At 47.1% G+C, this 19,164-nt stretch overlaps 1 protein-coding gene across 1 annotated transcript in view; it reads left to right on the top strand.

The window, feature by feature from the left end:
• The window catches only part of LOC129830873 (potassium voltage-gated channel subfamily H member 8-like), a 138,764-nt gene that overhangs the window by 104,925 nt on the left and 14,675 nt on the right, over window positions 1-19,164 (top strand). The window contains exon 11 of the mRNA XM_055893685.1: window positions 12,136-12,350. Coding sequence (XP_055749660.1) covers window positions 12,136-12,350 — 215 coding nt within the window. The remainder of the gene's footprint in view (window positions 1-12,135; window positions 12,351-19,164) is intronic.

Genomic DNA, 19,164 nt, shown 5'->3' with positions numbered 1-19,164 from the left:
TTTCGACAGAAACACGATTTATCATAATAAAAATGTCCTACCTTGAGCTGTTCTTCCATCAGTATCTTGGGCAAAGGATCCTTTCTTGGGAGAAATCGTCTTTTGGTGGAAAGCTGTCCTCTTGCCATGTGGAAATGTCAACTGCGTTCGGGATGAACTGAAAAGCGTGCCCAACTTTTCACATCGTTGCAAAAATAAATGTCCCAAAATCGCACTAAACGGATATAAATTGCTATAAAACGCCTTAAATTAACTACCTTATGATGTTTTTAACTCCTAAAACGAGTGAAAAGATGACCGGAGAAATATAACAGGCTAAACTAACGCTTGGAACAGGTGCGCGCCGGTGTCCTCTAGGCTCATGACGCAGCTCCCAAAGAATGACTAGCTTCAGGGTTTTTTCATTTGTAGGGCCTGTGAACGAGCAATCGACCCCGTTGGAATCGTCATCACGTAAAGGCATCCAGGGGAAGACGTAAGAAGTGTCCGTATAGTCATAGCAACGACAGTGCCCTTTTAAATGACTTCAGAAGAGTGGCCAACATTTCTCAAATCTGACTCCATGTCAGGGAAATTGCTGTAGAATGGGCTCTGTTCCACTTAGAGACAAAATTTCAACTCCTATAGAAACTATAGACTGTTTTCTATCCAATAATAATAATAATATGCATATTGTACGATCAAGGATTTTGTGGGAAGCCGTTTAAAAAATTAGCCAAATTAGCATAAGTAGTCTAAACAGCGCCCCCATCCCCAACAGGTTAACTGACTCCAGATCAGGGGCCAACATTTCTGAAATCTGACTCCATGTCAGGGAAATTGCTGTAGAATGGGTTCTGTTCCACTTAGAGACAAAATGTCAACTCCTATAGAAACTATAGACTGTTTTCTATCCAATAATAATAATAATATGCATATTGTACGATCAAGAATTTTGTGGGAAGCCGTTTCAAAAATTACACGATTAGCATAAATAGTGACAACAGCGCCCCCAGCCTCAACAGGTTAAGACCTGTAGCTAGCTAGCTAGGTAAACAATGAAGCATAATCCCAACTCATGACGTTACTACCCTGCATAAATCTGCAGGTAATTAACCAACCAGGTTCAATGTTAGCTAGCTAACATTAGGCTATAGCTAGCTAAGCAAATGGCTCTTTCTGTCAAAATTAGAAACGTGTAATATCTGAATGTAGCTAGCTAGACTATCTTACCCGTATACATCATTCATGGTTGGATGCGTCTCCTGTCAGATGCCATGGCTACCCTCAGTTTGAAGATGTAATTTGTAGACAGGTGTTTTCTCCATCTCTTTAGCTATCATACTCAAATTCAACTGATTTCAAAAACCAGAAATTGGAGAACAAAACGTATGCAGTTGTAATACAGAATAGATTTTTGAAGAGCAGCATTCGACAGGATTACCTAGACATACTAACCAGCTCAAATAGACAGAAGCGTGCTATATGGCAGACCAATCCAAACTCATCCCTCGGCATGTCCAGCCCAATCATTATCTCAGCCAATCATGGCTAGCGGGAAGGTTGCTGCCTTTTTTTCTTTGGCCAAACCAACTTGGCTCGTAATTTAACTATTTTATTTATACTGCAGATTGCATACAAGTTTGTTATTAAGGCACATGAAAGTTTACATGTTAGAGAAGGCATTTCTGCCAAAAAAGCATTTTAATAACAGCTCTCCTATGAAGTGGTAACCTGAGACATACGCCTAGTTTCCTGAAACCGGTCACAAATGTGGAAAAAGGGAAGGGATCTGAATACTTTCCGAATACACTGTATCTATTGAACTAACCAACTATGTAAATAACCTACTATCAAACTAACCAACTATCGAACTAACTACCAAACTAACTATTGAACTATCGAACTAACCAACTGTCGAATTAACTATCAAACTATCGAACTAACCAACTAACTATCGAACTAACCAACTATCGAACTAACTAATCAACTGTCGAACTAACCAACTGTCAAACTAACCAGCTGTCGAACTAACCAACCAACTATCTATCAAACTAACCAACTATCGAACTAACCAACTATCCATGTAACTAACTATCAAACGAACCAACTATCAAACTAACCAACTAACCAACTGTCAAACTAACCAACTAACCAACTGTTGAACTAACTAACTATTGAACTAACCAACTGTCGAACTAACCAACTGTCGAACTAACCAACCAACTGTCGAACTAACCAACCAACTGTCGAACTAACCAACCAACTGTCGAACTAACCAACCAACTGTGGAACCAACCAACCAACTGTGGAACTAACCAACCAACTGTCGAACTAACCAACCAACTGTCAAACTAAACAACTAACCAACTATCGAATTAACCAACTATCTATGTAACTAACTATTGAACTAACTAACTATTGAACTAACCAACTGTCAAACTAACCAACTGTCAAACTAACCAACCAACTGTTGAACTAACCAACTATCTATCTATCGAACTAACCAGCTATTGAACTAACCAACTATCTATCTATCTATCTATCGAACTAATCAACTATTGAACTAACCAACCAACTGTCGAACTAACCAACTGTCAAACTAACCAACCGTCAAACTAACCAACCAACTGTTGAACTAACCAACTATCTATCTATTGAACTAACCAACTATTGAACTAACCAACAATCTATCTATCGAACTCACCATCTATCGAACTAACCAACTAACCAACTTTCGAACTAACCAACTAACCAACTATCGAACTAACCAACCAACTGTTGAACTAACCAACTGTCAAACTAACCAACCAACTATCGAAATAACCAACCAACTGTCGAACTAACCAACTGTCAACCTAACCAACCAACTGTGGAACTAACCAACTATCTATCGAAATAACCATCTACCGAATTAACCAACTAACTGTCGAACCAACTAACTGTTGAAATAACCAACTATCTATCCAACTAACCAACTAGCTATGTAACTAACCAACTGTTGAACGAACCAACTGTCGAACTAACCAACCAACTGTCAAACTAACCAACCAACTGTCTAACTAACCAACTATCTATCGAACTAACCAACTATTGAACTAACCAACTAACCAACTATCCAACTAACCAACCAACTGTCAAACTAACCAACTATCTATCGAACTATCCAACTATTGAACTAACCAACTAACCAACTATTGAACTAACCAACTAACCAACTATTGAACTAACCAAATAACCAACTATCTATCGAACCAACCAACTATCGAACTAACCAACTAACTGTCTAACTAACCAACTATCCAACTAAACAACTATCTATGTAACTAACTATCGAACTAAACAACTATCAAACTAACCAACTAACCAACTGTCTAACTATCAACCAATTGTATAACTAACCAACTAACTGTCGAACTAACCAACTAACCAACTATCTATCGAACTAGCCAACTATCGAACTAACCAACTAACCAACTAACTGTCAAACTAACAAACTATCCAACTATCAAACTAACCAACTATCCATCTATCGAACTAACCAACTATCTATGTAACCAACTATCGAACAAACCAACTAACCAACTGTCGAACTAACCAACTAACTATCGAACTAAAAACCAACTATTGAACTAATGAACTGTTAAACTAACCACCTTTGAACTAACCAACTGTCAAACTAACCAACTGTCGAACTAACTAACCAACTGTCGAACTAACCAACCAACTGTCGAACTAACCAACCAACTGTTGAACTAACCAACCAACTGTTGAACTAACCAACCAACTGTTGAACTAGATCAACTAACCAACTATCTATGTAACTAACTATCAATCTAACCAACTATCGAACTAACCAACTAACCAACTGTCTAACCAACTAACCAACTGTCTAACTAACCAACCAACTGTCGAACTAACCAACTGTCGAACTAACCAACTGTCGAACTAACCAACAACTGTCAAACTAACCAACTAACTGTTGAACTAACCAACTATCCAACTATCCAACAAACCAACTATCTATGTAACTAACTATCGAACTAACCAACTATCGAACTAACCAACTGTCGAACTAACCAACAACTGTCAAACTAACCAACTAACCAACTATCCAACTAACCAACTATCCAACAAACCAACTATCTATGTAACTAACTATCGAACTAACCAACTATCGAACTAACCAACTGAGACGCACTGGTGGCCAGATGCGTTGGGCCGGCTTCATGACATCCGGCTGAATCCTCAATCTAGCCCTGCCAGTGCGGGGAGGTGGAATAACCCGCACCGGGCTATGCACACGTACAGGAGACACCATGCGCTCTACTGCGTAACACGGTGTCTGCCCGTACTCTCGCTCTCCACGGTAAGTACAGGGAGTGGGCGCAGGTCTTCTACCTGACCTCGCCACTCTCCCTCTTAGTCCCCCCCCCAAGACATTTTTGGGGTTTACTCACAGGCTTCCTACCGCGTCGTCGTGCTGCCTCCATACGCCGGTATCCCTCCTCGCACTGCGCCAGAGAATCCCAGGCGGGCTCCGGCACTCGCCCTGGGTTGATCGCCCACCTGTCAATCTCCTCCCACGTAGTGTAGCCCAGATCCTTTCCCTGCTTCCGAGCTAGCTCCTCATATCGCCGCCTCTCTGCTTTCGCTGCCTCCAGCTCAGCTTTGGGGCTGCGATATTCTTCTGCCTTAGCCCAGGGTCCTTTTCCGTCCAATATTTCCTCCCATGTCCACGAGTCCTGGTTTCGTTGTTGAGCTCTCCCACACCGTTTGGTCTTTGGTAGGTGGGTGATTCTGTAACGGTTGTCCTCCTCCTCTTCGTCCGAAGAGGAGGAGTAGGGATTTGACCAAAATGCAGCGGGTTGTGAATACATAATGAATTTATTGCAAGACGAAGACGAACACAAAAAACACTTGAATAAACTATAAAACAAATAAACGATGTAGACAGACCTGACTTGAGAACTTACAATAGACGAAGAACGCACGAACAGGAAACAGACTACATACATAAACGAACAAACCGAAACAGTCCCGTGTGGTGCATAGACACAGACACGGAAGACAATCACCCACAAACAAACAGTGTGAACAGCCAACCTTTATATGGTTCTCAATCAGAGGAAAAGTCAAACACCTGTCTCTGATTGAGAACCATATAAGGCTAATTACAAACCACCTAAACATAGAAACACAAAACATAGAATGCCCACCCCAACTCACGCCCTGACCAACTAAACACATACAAAAATAACATAAAACAGGTCAGGAACGTGACACTAGGCCACTCCAGGACCTTGAAATGCTTCTTACGAAGCCACTTCTTCGTTGCCCGGGCGGTGTGTTTGGGATCATTGTCATGCTGAAAGACCCAGCCATGTTTCATCTTCAATGCCCTTGCTGATGGAAGGAGGTTTTCACTCAAAATCTCACGATACATGGCCCCATTCATTCTTTCCTTTACACGGATCAGTCGTCCTGGTCCTTTTGCAGAAGAACAGCCCCAAAGCATGATGTTTCCACCCCCATGCTTCACAGTAGGTATGGTGTTCTTTGGATGCAACTCAGCATTCTTTGTCCTCCAAACACGACGAGTTGAGTTTTTACCAAAAAAGTTATATTTTGGTTTCATCTGACCATATGACATTCTCCCAATCTTCTTCTGGATCATCCAAATGCTCTCTAGCAAACTTCAGACGGGCCTGGACATGTACTGGCTTAAACAGGGGGATATGTCTGGCACTGCAGTATTTGAGTCCCTGCCGGCGTAGTGTGTTACTGATGGTAGGCTTTGTTACTTTGGTCCCAGCTCTCTGCAAGTCATTCACTAGGTCCCCCCGTGTGGTTCTGGGATTTTTGCTCACCGTTCTTGTGATCATTTTGACCCCACGGGGTGAGATCTTGCGTGGGGCCCCAGATCGAGGGAAATTATCAGTGGTCTTGTATGTCTTCCATTTCCTAATAATTGCTCCCACAGTTGATTTCTTCAAACCAAGCTGCTTACCTATTGCAGATTCAGTCTTCCCAGCCTGGTGCAGGTCTACAATTTTGTTTCTGGTGTCCTTTGACAGCTCTTTGGTCTTGGCCATAGTGGAGTTTGGAGTGTGACTGTTTGAGGTTGTGGACAGGTGTCTTTTATACTGATAACAAGTTCAAACAGGTGCCATTAATACAGGTAATGAGTGGAGGACAGAGGAGCCTCTTAAAGAAGAAGTTACAGGTGTAACGGCGTTCCTCTCTCTCTTCATAAGAAGAGGAGGAGTAGTGATCGAGCCAAGGCGCAGCGGGTTGTGAATACATGATGAATTTTATTTACAAGACGAAACGAAACAATAAACTAACAAAATAACAAAACGAAAGTAGACAGACTTAGCACGACGAACTGACATAACACACGCAGAACGAACGAACAAGTACTTACTACAAAAACGCACGAACAAACCGAAACAATCCCGTATGGTGTAACATCGACACAGACACAGGAGACAATCACCCACAAACAAACAGTGAGAACACCCTACCTAAATATGACTCTTAATTAGAGGAGAACGCAAAACACCTGCCTCTAATTAAGAGCCATACCAGGCAACCAAAACCAACATAGAAACAGATAACATAGACTGCCCACCCAAAACACATGCCCTGACCTAAACACATACAAAAACAACATAAAACAGGTCAGGACCGTTACAGAACCCCCCCCTCAAGGTGCGAACGCCGGGCGCACCAGCACAAAGTCCAGGGGAGGGTCTGGGTGGGCAGTTGACCACGGTGGTGGCTCCGGCTCTGGACGCTGTCCCCACACCACCATAGTCACTCCCCGTTTCTGTCTTCCCCTCCCAATGACCACCCTAAAACTCACATCCCCTAAATAAACGGCCAGCACCAGGAGAAGGGGCAGCACCGGGACAAGGGGCAGCACCGGGACAAGGGGCAGCACCGGGACAAGGGGCAGCACCGGGACAAGGGGCAGCACCGGGACAAGGGGCAGCACCGGGACAAGGGGCAGCACCGGGATAAGGGGCAGCACCGGGATAAGGGGCAGCACCGGGATAAAGGGCAGCACCGGGACAAGGGGCAGCACCGGGACAAGGGGCAGCACCGGGATAAGGGGCAGCACCGGGACAAGGGGCAGCACCGGGACAAGGGGCAACACCGGGACAAGGGGCAGGTCCCGGCTGATATACTCTGGCAGATCCTGGCTGAGGGACTCTGGCAGGTCTATGCAGGCTGACGGCTCTCGACGCTCATGGCAGGCTGACGGCTCTCGACGCTCATGGCAGGCTGACGGCTCTCGACGCTCATGGCAGGCTGACGGCTCTCGACGCTCATGGCAGGCTGACGGCTCTCGACGCTCATGGCAGGCTGACGGCTCTCGACGCTCATGGCAGGCTGACGGCTCTCGACGCTCATGGCAGGCTGACGGCTCTCGACGCTCATGGCAGGCTGACGGCTCTCGACGCTCATGGCAGGCTGACGGCTCTCGACGCTCATGGCAGGCTGACGGCTCTCGACGCTCATGGCAGGCTGGCGGCTCTCGACGCTCATGGCAGGCTGGCGGCTCTGGCTGCTCATGGCTCGCTGGCGGCTCTGGCTGCTCATGGCTCGCTGGCGGCTCTGGCTGCTCATGGCTCGCTGGCGGCTCTGGCTGCTCATGGCTCGCTGGCGGCTCTGGCAGATCCTGTCTGGTTGGCGGCTCTGGCAGATCCTGTCTGGTTGGCGGCTCTGGCAGATCCTGTCTGGTTGGCGGCTCTGGCAGATCCTGTCTGGCGGGCGGCTCTGGCGGATCCTGTCTGGCGGGCGGCTCTAGCGGCTCCTGTCTGGCGGGCGGCTCTAGCGGCTCCTGTCTGGCGGGCGGCTCTAGCGGCTCCTGTCTGGCGGACGGCTCTGTAGGCTCATGGCAGACGGGCGGCTTTGCAGGCTCATGGCAGACGGGCGGCTTTGCAGGCTCATGGCAGACGGATGGCTCAGACGGCGCTGGGGAGACGGATGGCTCAGATGGCGCTGGGGAGACGGATGGCTCAGATGGCGCTGGGGAGACGGATGGCTCTGGCCGGATACGGCGCACTGTAGACCTGGTGCGTGGTGCCGGAACTGGAGGCACCGGGCTAAGGATAAGCACCTTCCTACTAGTGCGGGGAGCAGGGACAGGGCACACTGTATTCTCAAAGCCCACTCCATACCTGATGCGAGGTACCGGCACTGGTGACACCGGGCTGAGGACAAGCACATCAGGATTAGTAGGGGGAGAAGATACAGTGTGTTCAGGGCTCTGGAGACGCACAGGAGGCTTTGTGCGTGGTGCCGGAACTGGAGGCACCGAACTGGATACACGCACTACAGAGAGAGTGAGTGGAGGAGGAACTGGGCTCAGGAGACGCACTGGTAGCCTAGTGCGTAGTGTAGGCACTGTAGGTACTAGGCTGGGGCGGGGAGGTGGCGCCGGAAATACCGGACCGTGGAGGCGTACTGGCACTCTTGAGCATTGAGCCTGCCCAACCTTACCTGGTTGAATGCTCCCGGTCGCCCGACCAGTGCGGGGAGGTGGAATAACCCGCACCGGCCTATGTAGGCGAACCGGGGAAACCATGCGTAAGGCCGGTGCCATGTATGCCGGCCCGAGGAGACGCACTGGAGACCAGACGCGTTGAGCCGGCCTCATGACACCTGGCTCAATACCCAATCTAGCCCTACCAGTGCGGGGAGGTGGAATAACCCGCACTGGGCTATGCACTCGTACAGGAGACACCGTGCGCTCTACTGCGTAACACTGCGCCTGCCAGTACTCCCGCTCTCCACGGTAAGCCTGGGAAGTGGGCGCAGGTCTCCTACCTGCCCTTGGCCCACTACCTCTTAGCCACCCCCCCAAGAAATTTTTGGGAGTTACTTACGGGCTTTTTGGGCTTCCGTGCCAGACTCGTTCCCTCATAGCTCCGGTTCCTCTCTCCGGTAGCCTCTGCTCTCCTCAGTGCCTCCAGCTGTTCCCATGGGAGGCGATCCCTACCAGCCAGGATCTCCTCCCATGTGTAGCAACCCTTTCCGTCCAATATATCGTCCCATGTCCATTGCTCCTTCTTTTCCTGTCCCTTACTCCATTTACTCCGCTGCTTGGCTCTGGAATGGTGGGTGATTCTGTAACGGCGTTCCTCTCTCTCTTCATAAGAAGAGGAGGAGTAGTGATCGAGCCAAGGCGCAGCGGGTTGTGAATACATGATGAATTTTATTTACAAGACGAAACGAAACAAACTATACTTGAATAAACTAACAAAATAACAAAACGAAAGTAGACAGACTTAGCACGACGAACTGACATAACACACGCAGAACGAACGAACAAGTACTTACTACAAAAACGCACGAACAAACCGAAACAATCTTGTATGGTGTAACATCGACACAGACACAGGAGACAATCACCCACAAACAAACAGTGAGAACACCCTACCTAAATATGACTCTTAATTAGAGGAGAACGCAAAACACCTGCCTCTAATTAAGAGCCATACCAGGCAACCAAAACCAACATAGAAACAGATAACATAGACTGCCCACCCAAAACACATGCCCTGACCTAAACACATACAAAAACAACATAAAACAGGTCAGGACCGTTACAACAGGTCTGTGAGAGCCAGAAATCTTGCTTGTTTGTGGGTGACCAAATACTTATTTTCCACCATAATTTGCAAATAAATTCATAAAAAATCCTACAATGTGATTTTCTGGATTTTGTTTTCTAATTTTGTCTGTCATAGTTGAAGTGTACCTATGATGAAAATTACAGGCCTCTCTCATCTTTTAAAGTGGGAGAACTTGCACAATTGGTGGCTGACTAAATACTTTTTTGCCCCACTGTATCTATCTAATTATCTATGTGGAAAAAGGGAAGGGATCTGAATACTTTCCGAATACACTGTATCTATTGAACTAACCAACTATGGAATTAACCAACTATCGAACTAACTACCAAACTAACCAACTAACCAACTATCTATCTAACCAACTATCGAACTAACCAACTATCGATCTAACTAACCAACTAACCAACTATCTATCTATCCAACTATCTATCTAACCAACTAACTATCAAACTAACCATCTATCGAATTAACCAACCAACTGTCAAACTAACCTACTATCAAACTAACCAACCAACCAACTGTCAAACTAACCAAATGTTGAACTAACCAACCAACTGTCAAACTAACCAACTGTCAAACTAACCAACTATTGAACTAACCAACCAACTGTCAAACTAACCAACTGTCGAACTAACCATCCAACTGTCGAACTAACCAACCAACTGTCGAATTAACCAACCAACTATCTATCGAAATAACCAACTATTGAACTAACCAACTAACTGTCGAACTAACTAACCAACTATTGAACTAACCAACTCTCGATCTAACCAACTGTCGTACTATCCAACCAACTGTCAAACTAACCAACTAACTGTTGAACTAATCAGCCAACTGTTGAACTAACCAACCAACTATCTATCGAAATAACCAACTATCGAACTAACCAACTAACTGTCGAACTAACTAACTATCCAACTGTGGAACTAACCAACCAACTGTGGAACTAACCAACCAACTGTGGAACTAATCAACTAACTGTCGAACTAACCAACCAACTGTCGAACTAACCAACCAACTATCTATCGAAATAACTAACTATTGAACTAACCAACTAACTGTCGAACTAACCAACTATCTAACTGTCGAACTAACCTACCAACTGTCGAACTAACCAACCAACTGTCGAACTAACCAACTATCTGTCGAACTGACCAACTATCTGTCGAACTAAGCTGTCGAACTAACAAACTAACCAACTATCTATCGAACTAACCAACCAACTACCCAACTGTCGAACCAACCAACTATCCAACTATCGAACTAACCAACTATCTATCGAACTAACCAACTGTTGAACTAACCAACTATCGAACTAACCAACTTTCGAACTAACCAACTATCGAACTAACCAACTATCTATGTAACTTACTATCGAACTAACCAACTATCTATCTAATTATCTATCGAACTAACCAACTATCGAACTAACTAACTATCTATCAGTGGTGGAAAAAGTACTAAATTGTCATACTTGAGTAAATGTAAAGATACCTTAATAGAAAATTACTCAAAAGTAAACTAGTAAAATACTACCTGAGTAAAAGTCTAAAAGTGTTATGTTTAAAAAAAATACTTAAGTATCAAAAGTAAATGGAATTGCTAAAATGTACTTAAGTATCAAAAGTAACAGTATAAATAATTTCAATCTCCTTATTTTCCTTATATTAAGCAAACTACTTTTTAATTTTTTTATTGACGGATAGCCAGGGCCACACTCCAACACTCAGACGTAATCTACAAATGAAGCATTTATGTTTAGTGAGTCTGCCAGATCAGATGCAATAGGGATGACTAGGGATATTCTCTTGATAAGTGTGTGAATTGGACAATTTTCCTGTCAAAATAAATTAAATTTTGGGTGTCAGGGAAAATATATGGAGTAAAAAATACTTTTTTTCCCTGGAATGTAGTGAAGTAAAAGTAAAAGTAGCCAAAAATAGAATAGTAAAGTATAGTACAGATACCCCTCAAAAGTACTTTACGCCACTGCTATCTATCTAACACGTACTTTTGGTCTTGTAGTGTATTTAGTTCAGTTAGCAGACACTCTTATCACACCATTGGGCTATCAGTCTTCTGACACCAATGCAGGGGGAAAGGGGGCCACAAAATAGTAATTGAAGTAAATTAAATACATATTTCAAGCACATGTAACAGAAATACTGCCCATCTCTGCCACCCCCTCCCCCCAAAAAAAGAGATCCTAATCAAATCTAATCAGACATCCAACACAGTACACACAAGAAAATGAGGGCAGAGTAAACAGAAAGATAGTGTCACTTTATGACATGAAACATATGATATGTTCTATTCTAACTATGATCTATGACTGATCAGATTCTCAGTTTTGTGTTTTTAACTTATGGCCATGTATTAAGAACATTCCATGACACAGAAGTACAGCCCTAGAAATTACATGGTAGGGGGCTTTGTTTATTCTAGAAATTAGATTTCTATGTTTAGAACTCTCTGTCTGAAACCTCCACCACTCCCTCTCCCTCCCCAGGTAAGGGTGACCTGATCGGGGCCAACATGTCTATAGATGACCGGGTGATAAAGACCAATGCAGATGTGAAGGCCCTAACCTACTGTGACCTGCAGTGTATCAACCTGAGTGGTCTGTATGAGGTACTGGACCTCTACCCAGAGTACACCAGCCGCTTTGTCCAAGACATCCAGCTGGACCTCACATACAACCTGAGGGAGGGACACGAGTGCCATGTGAGTGACGTAAAACACCCACACAGTTACACATGGAAGCAGGCACGCACACACACACACACTAAGACCATGCTCAACAAGCTGTATAGGGCCATAAGTAAACAAGAAAATGCTCATCCGGAGGCGGCGCTCCTAATGGCCAGTGACTTTACTGCAGGAAAACTGAAATCCGTTTGAACTCATTTCTACCAGCATGTCACCTGTGCAAGTAGAGGGGGAAAAACTCTTCATCACCTTTTACTCCACATACAGAGACACAAAGCTCTTCCTCACCCTCCCTTTGGCAAATCTGACAATAACTCTTTCCTCCTGATTCCTACTTACAAGCAAAAACTCAAACAGGAAGTACCAGTGACGCGCTCAATACGGAAGTGGTCCGATGAAGTGGATGCTAAACTACAGGATTGTTTCACTAGCACAGGCTGGAATATGTTCTGGGATTCATCCGATGGCATTGAGGAGTACACCACATCAGTCACCAGCATCATTATTAAGTGCATTGACGACATCGTCCCCACAGTGACCACAAGTACATATCCCAACCAGAAGCCATGGATTACAGGCAACATTCGCACTGAGCTAAAAGCTAGAACTGCCGCTTTCAAGGAGCGGGACTCTAATCCGGACGCTTATAAGAAATCCCGCTACGCCCTCCGACGAACCATCAAACAGGCAAAGTGTCCATACAGGACCAAGATCGAATCCTACTACACTGGCTCTGACGCTTGTCGGATGTGGCAGGGCTTGTAAACTATCACGGATTACAAAGGGAAACCCAGTCGCGAGCTGTCCAGTGATGTGAGCCTGACAGATGGGCTAAATACCCTTTATTGGTCGAGAGCTTCAAGTTCCTCAGTGTCCACATCGCTAAGGGATTATCATTGTCCACACACAGCAACACCGTCGTGAAGAGGACACGACAATGCCTCTTCCCCCTCAGGAGGCTGAAGAGATTCGGCATGGGCCCTCAGATCCTCAAAACATTCTACAGCTGCACCATTGAGAGCATCTTGACTTGCTGCATCACCGCTTGGTATGGCATCTGCTTGGCATCCGACCGCAAGGCGCTTCAGAGGGTAGTGTGTACGGCCTAGTACATCACAGGTGCCGAGCTCCCCGCCATCCAGGACCTCTATACCAGCCGGTGTCAGAGGAAGGCCCTCAGAATTGGCAAAGTCACCCAAGTCACAGATTGTTCTCTCTGCTACCACATGGCAAGCAGTACTAATGCACTAAGTCTGGAACCAACCGGACCCTAAACAGCTTCTACACCCAAGCCATAAGACTTCTAAATAGTTAGTTAAATTGTTAACGAATAGCTACCCGGACATTCTGCATTGACCCATTTTGCACTGACTCTTTTGACTCATCACATACGCTGCTGCTACTGTTTATTATCTATCATGTTGACTTGTCATTTTATCCCTACCTATATGTAAATATCTAACTCAATTTCCTCGTACCCCTGCACATCGACTCGGTACTGGTCCACTGTGTATATAGCCAAGTTATCGTTATTCCTTGTGCTATTATTTTTCTATTATTTCTATTTTTTCTCTGTGCACATGCGCACAAGCACGCACGCACGCACACACACACACACACACACACACCCACACACACACTGTCACGATCGTCTTGCTGTGAGAGATTGGACCAAGGCGCAGCGTGTGCAAAATACATCTTCTTTTATTTAGAAGAGAGAGAAAAAAAACACGAAACGAACACTATACACAAACTAACAAAATAACAAACTGACGACCGTGAAGCTAATATGACAAATAGTGCTGACACAAACACTACACATAGACAATTACCCACAAAACCCAAATGCCTATGGCTGCCTTAAATATGGCTCTCAATCAGAGACAATAAACCACAGCTGTCTCTAATTGAGAACCAATCTAGGCAGCCATAAAACTAATATAATATAAAACATAAAACATAAAACTAAAATAATAATGAAAACAAAGATAACTAAGGCCAGGGTGTGACAATACCCCCCCCCCCCCCAAAGGTGCGGACTCCGACCGCACAACCTGACATTGAAGGGGAGGGTCCGGGGTGGGCCTTAATATGACGGCGGCTCGGGTGCGGGACGTGGCCCCCACTCCACCATTGTCAATACCCGCTTTGGTGGCGCCTCTGGAGCGGCGACCCTTGTAGAAAGTCCCGGACTGAAAACCATCCCAGAGGGCGCCACCGGACGGATGGGTAGCTCCGGACGGATGGGTAGCTCCGGACTGAGGGGTAGCTCCGGACTGAGAGACGGCAGCTCCGGATTGAGGGACGGCAGCTCCGGACTGAGGGACGGCAGCTCCGGACTGAGGGACGGCAGCTCCGGACTGGCTGACGGATCTGGCTGCTCATAGCTGGCTGACGGATCTGGCTGCTCATGGCTGGCTGACGGATCTGGCTGCTCATGGCTGGCTGACGGATCTGGCTGCTCATGGCTGGCTGACGGATCTTGCTGCTCATGGCTGGCTGACGGATCTGGCTGCTCATGGCTGGCTGACGGATCTGGCTGCTCATGGCTGGCGGAAGGCTCTGGCTGCTCATGGCTGGCGGAAGGCTCTGGCTGATCCAGTCTGGCGGAAGGCTCTGGCTGATCCTGTCTGGCGGAAGGCTCTGGCTGATCCTGTCTGGCGGAAGGCTCTGGCTGATCCTTTCTGGCGGAAGGCTCTGGCTGATCCTGTCTGGCGGAAGGCTCTGGCTGATCCTGTCTGGCGGAAGGCTCTGGCTGATCCTGTCTGGCGGAAGGCTCTGGTTGATCCTGTCTGGCGGAAGGCTCTGGCTGATCCTGTCTGGCGGAAGGCTTTGGCTGCTCCTGTCTGGCGGAAGGCTCTGGCGGCTCCTGTCTGGCGGAAGGCTCTGAAGGCTCATGGCAGACGGGTGGCTTTGCAGGCTCAGTACAGACGGGCGGCTTTGAAGACTCAGTACAGACGGGCAGTTCATGCGGCACTTGGCAGACGGACAGTTCAGACGGCGTTGGGCAGACGGGCAGTTCAGGCGCCGTTGGGCAGACGGGCAGTTCAGGCGCCGTTGGGCAGACGGCCGACTCTGGCCGGCTGAGACGCACTGTAGGCCTGGTGCGTGGTGCCGGAACTGGTGGTACCGGGCTGGGGACATGCACCTGAAGGCTAGTGCGGGGAGAAGGAACAGGGCATGCTGGACCCTGGAGACGCACATTAGGCCTAGTGCGTGGTGCCGGAACTGGTGGTACCGGGCTGGGGACACGCATCTCAGGGCTAGTTCGGGGAGCAGCAACAGGACGCACAGGACTCTGGAGACGCACAGGAGGCGTGGTGCGTGGTGTAGGCACTGGTGGTAATGTGCTGGAGACACTCTTCATCCGAAGAGGAGGCTGAAATCCGTTACAGAACCACCCACCGAACCAGGACCAAGCAGTGTGAGTTCGAGCAGCGGCCAAATAATCAGGACTCGTGGACTTGGGAGGAAGTATTGGAGGGAAAGGACACTGGGCTCATATTGGGGAATATCGCCTCCTCCCAGCCCAGTGCCTCCAGTTCCGGCACCACGCACCAGGCCTACAGTGCGCCTCATCCGGCCACAGCCATCCGTCTGCCCAGTGCCATCTGAGCCATCCGTCTCCCCAGCGCCATCTGAGCCATCCGTCTCCCCAGCGCCATCTGAGCCATCCGTCTGCCCAGTGCCGTCTGAGCCATCCGTCTGTCCCGAGCCATTAGAGCCGCCCGTCTGTCCCGAGCCGTCAGAGCCGTTAGTCAGTCAGGAGCCGCTAGAGCCATTTGTCAGTCAGGATCTGCCAGAGCCGCCAACCAGACAGGATCTGCCAGAGCAGCCAACCAGACAGGATCTGCCAGAGCCGCCAACCAGACAGGATCTGCCAGAGCCGCCAACCAGACAGGATCTGCCAGAGCCGTCAGTGAGCCATGAGCGTCCAGAGCCGTCAGCCAGCCATGAGCGTCCAGAGCCGTCAGCCAGCCTTGAGCGTCCCGAGCCGTCAACTAGCCATGAGCGTCCAGAGCCGTCAGCGAGCCATGAGCGTCCAGAGCCGTCAGCCAGCCATGAGCGTCCAGAGCCGTCAGCCAGCCATGAGCGTCCAGAGCCGTCAGCCAGCCATGAGCGTCCAGAGCCGTCAGCCAGCCATGAGCGTCCAGAGCCGTCAGCTAGCCATGAGCGTCCAGAGCCGTCAGCCAGTCATGAGCTGCCCCTCAGCCCAGAGCTGCCATTTTTCCAGAACTGCCCCTCAGTCCAGAGCTGTCTCTCTGTCCGGAGCGGCCCCTCTATCCTGAGCTACCTCTCTATCCTGACCTACCTCTCTGTCCTGAGCTATCTCTCTGTCCTGAGCTACCTTATCCCGGTGCTGCCCCTTGTCCCGGTGCTGCCCCTTATCTTAAGGTTACCATTTAAATTAAGTGGGTGTAATATGAGGGTGGTCATTCTAAGGGGGAGACGTAAGCTGGGATTGACTATGGTGGGGTGGGGACCTCGCCCAGAGCCTGAGCCACCACCGTGGTCAGACGCCCACCCAGACCCTCCCCTAGACTTTTGGAGTACGCACCTTGAGGGGGACGGGTTATGTCACGTTCCTGACCGGTTTTCTGTTATTTTGTATGTGTTTGACGGTCAGGGCGTGAGTTTGGGTGGGTAGTCTATGTTATGTGTTTCTATGTTTGTTAAAGGGTGACCTGATATGGTTCTCAATTAGAGGCAGGTGGTTTTCATTTCCTCTGATTGAAAGCCATATTAAGGTAGGTGTTTTCACATTGATTGTTGTGGGTGGTTGTCTCCTGTGTCTGTGTTTGTCGCGCCATACGGGACTGTTTCGGTTTGTTTGTCAGTTCGTTCTTTTGTGTAGTCATTTTTCCTGTTCGTGAGTTCTTCGTTTTATTGTAAGTTCGCATGTCCAGGTCTGTCTACTCCGTTTTGTTATTTTGTTAGTTATTCAAGTTAGTTTGTTTTTTGTCTTGTTAAATAAATTCATTATGTTCTATTCCAACGCTGCATTTTGGTCGAATCCTTCATCCGAAGAGGAGGAGGAAATCCGTTACACACACACACACATTACTATCAGTGACAACAGTCCTGCCATGATACTAGTACCACATAAGTCATGTTTACTGGTATATTATATTTTATTATATTTAATGCAAAATTAATACCACTTAACAATATTTGTATTCTAGTCCTGTTGTCACTACTATTAAACATTGTTTCATTTCACAGTAAGAATCGAGGTAGTGTGAGCACAGAGAGAGAGACAGAGAGAGTGAAGAGAGGTAGAGTGAGTATATATATATAGAGAGAGTGAGTGAGGATATATAGAGAGCGAGAGTGAGTGAGGATGTATATATAGAGAGAGAGTGAGTGAAGATATAGAGAGAGAGTGAGTGAGGATATAGAGAGAGAGTGAGTGGGGATATAGAGAGAGCCAGAGAGAGTGAAGAGAGGTCGAGTGAGGATATATAGAGAGAAGAGAGGTAGAGGGAGGATATATATAGAGAGAGAGTGATTGAGGATATAGAGAGAGCCAGAGAGAGTGAAGAGAGGTAGAGTGAGGATATATAGAGAGAAGAGAGGTAGAGGGAGGATATATATAGAGAGAGAGAGTGATTGAGGATATAGAGAGAGCCAGAGAGAGTGAAGAGAGGTAGAGTGAGGATATAGAGAGAGAAGAGAGGTAGAGTGAGGATATAGAGAGAGAAGAGAGGTAGAGGGAGGATATATATATAGAGAGAGTGATTGAGGATATAGAGAGAGCCAGAGAGAGAGAAGATGAAGTGCAGGAATAGCCTGTGCTGCTGCTGTAATTACAGTCAGGTGTGTCTCCTCCTGCTGCCCAAATAACACCGTCCCACTTTCAAACACACACACACACACACACACACACACACACACACACACACACACACACACACACACACACACACACGCACTCACATTATTTTCTTCTGTTCTCATGGGGACCTAAAATTCATTTCCATTCAATATCCTACTTTACCTAAACCTAACCCTTACCCTTACCATAACCCTAACCCTAACCCTAACCCTAACCCTAATCCAAACCCTAAACCTAAATCCTAACCCTAAACTTAACCACTAACCCCTTACCCTAACCCTAATTGTAAACCTAACCCCTAAGATTAAAATAGCCTTTGTCAAATTCTCCTTGTTTTACTATCCTTGGGTGGACTTTTGGGGATTTTAGGTCCCCACAAGGATAGAAGAACCAACACTCATACACACCCTCTGTCACGTTCCTGACCTGTTTTCCTTTTTCTTGTATTTATTTAGTTGGTCAGGGCGTGAGTTGGGTGGGTTTGTCTATGTTTGATTTTCTATGTTGGGATGTTTTGTTCAGCTGGGTATGATTCTCAATCAGAGACAGCTGTCAATCGTTGTCCCTGATTGAGAATCATACTTACGCAGCCTGGGTTTCACGTGTGTTTTGTGGGTGTTTGTTTCCGTGTCTGTGTTTGTTGCACCACACGATACTGTATCGGTTTATGCACTTCGTTTATTTGTTTTGTTAAGTCAGTTTCAGTTTCGTTATAATAAATCATTATGAACCCTAACCACTCTGCGTATTGGTCCGATCCGTCTCGCCTCTCCTCGTCCGAGGAGGAGGAGGAATATGACGATAGCCGTTACAGAAACACCCACCGCAAAAGGATCAAGCAGAGTGGGAACAGACAGCAGCAGCAGCAGAGACCGAGGACACAGGACTCGTGGACTTGGGAGGAGATCCTGGACGGCAAAGGACCCTGGGCTCAGCCAGGGGAAGCCAGAGCCAGCCAACCAGGATCCGCCCCTCAGTCCGGTGCTGCCCCTC

The sequence above is a fragment of the Salvelinus fontinalis genome, chromosome 32 (genome assembly GCF_029448725.1).
Source record: "Salvelinus fontinalis isolate EN_2023a chromosome 32, ASM2944872v1, whole genome shotgun sequence".
Taxonomy (NCBI): Eukaryota; Metazoa; Chordata; class Actinopteri; order Salmoniformes; family Salmonidae; genus Salvelinus; species Salvelinus fontinalis.
Note: the sequence above shows the minus strand (reverse complement) of the source record. Positions and strands in the feature narration are given on the sequence as shown.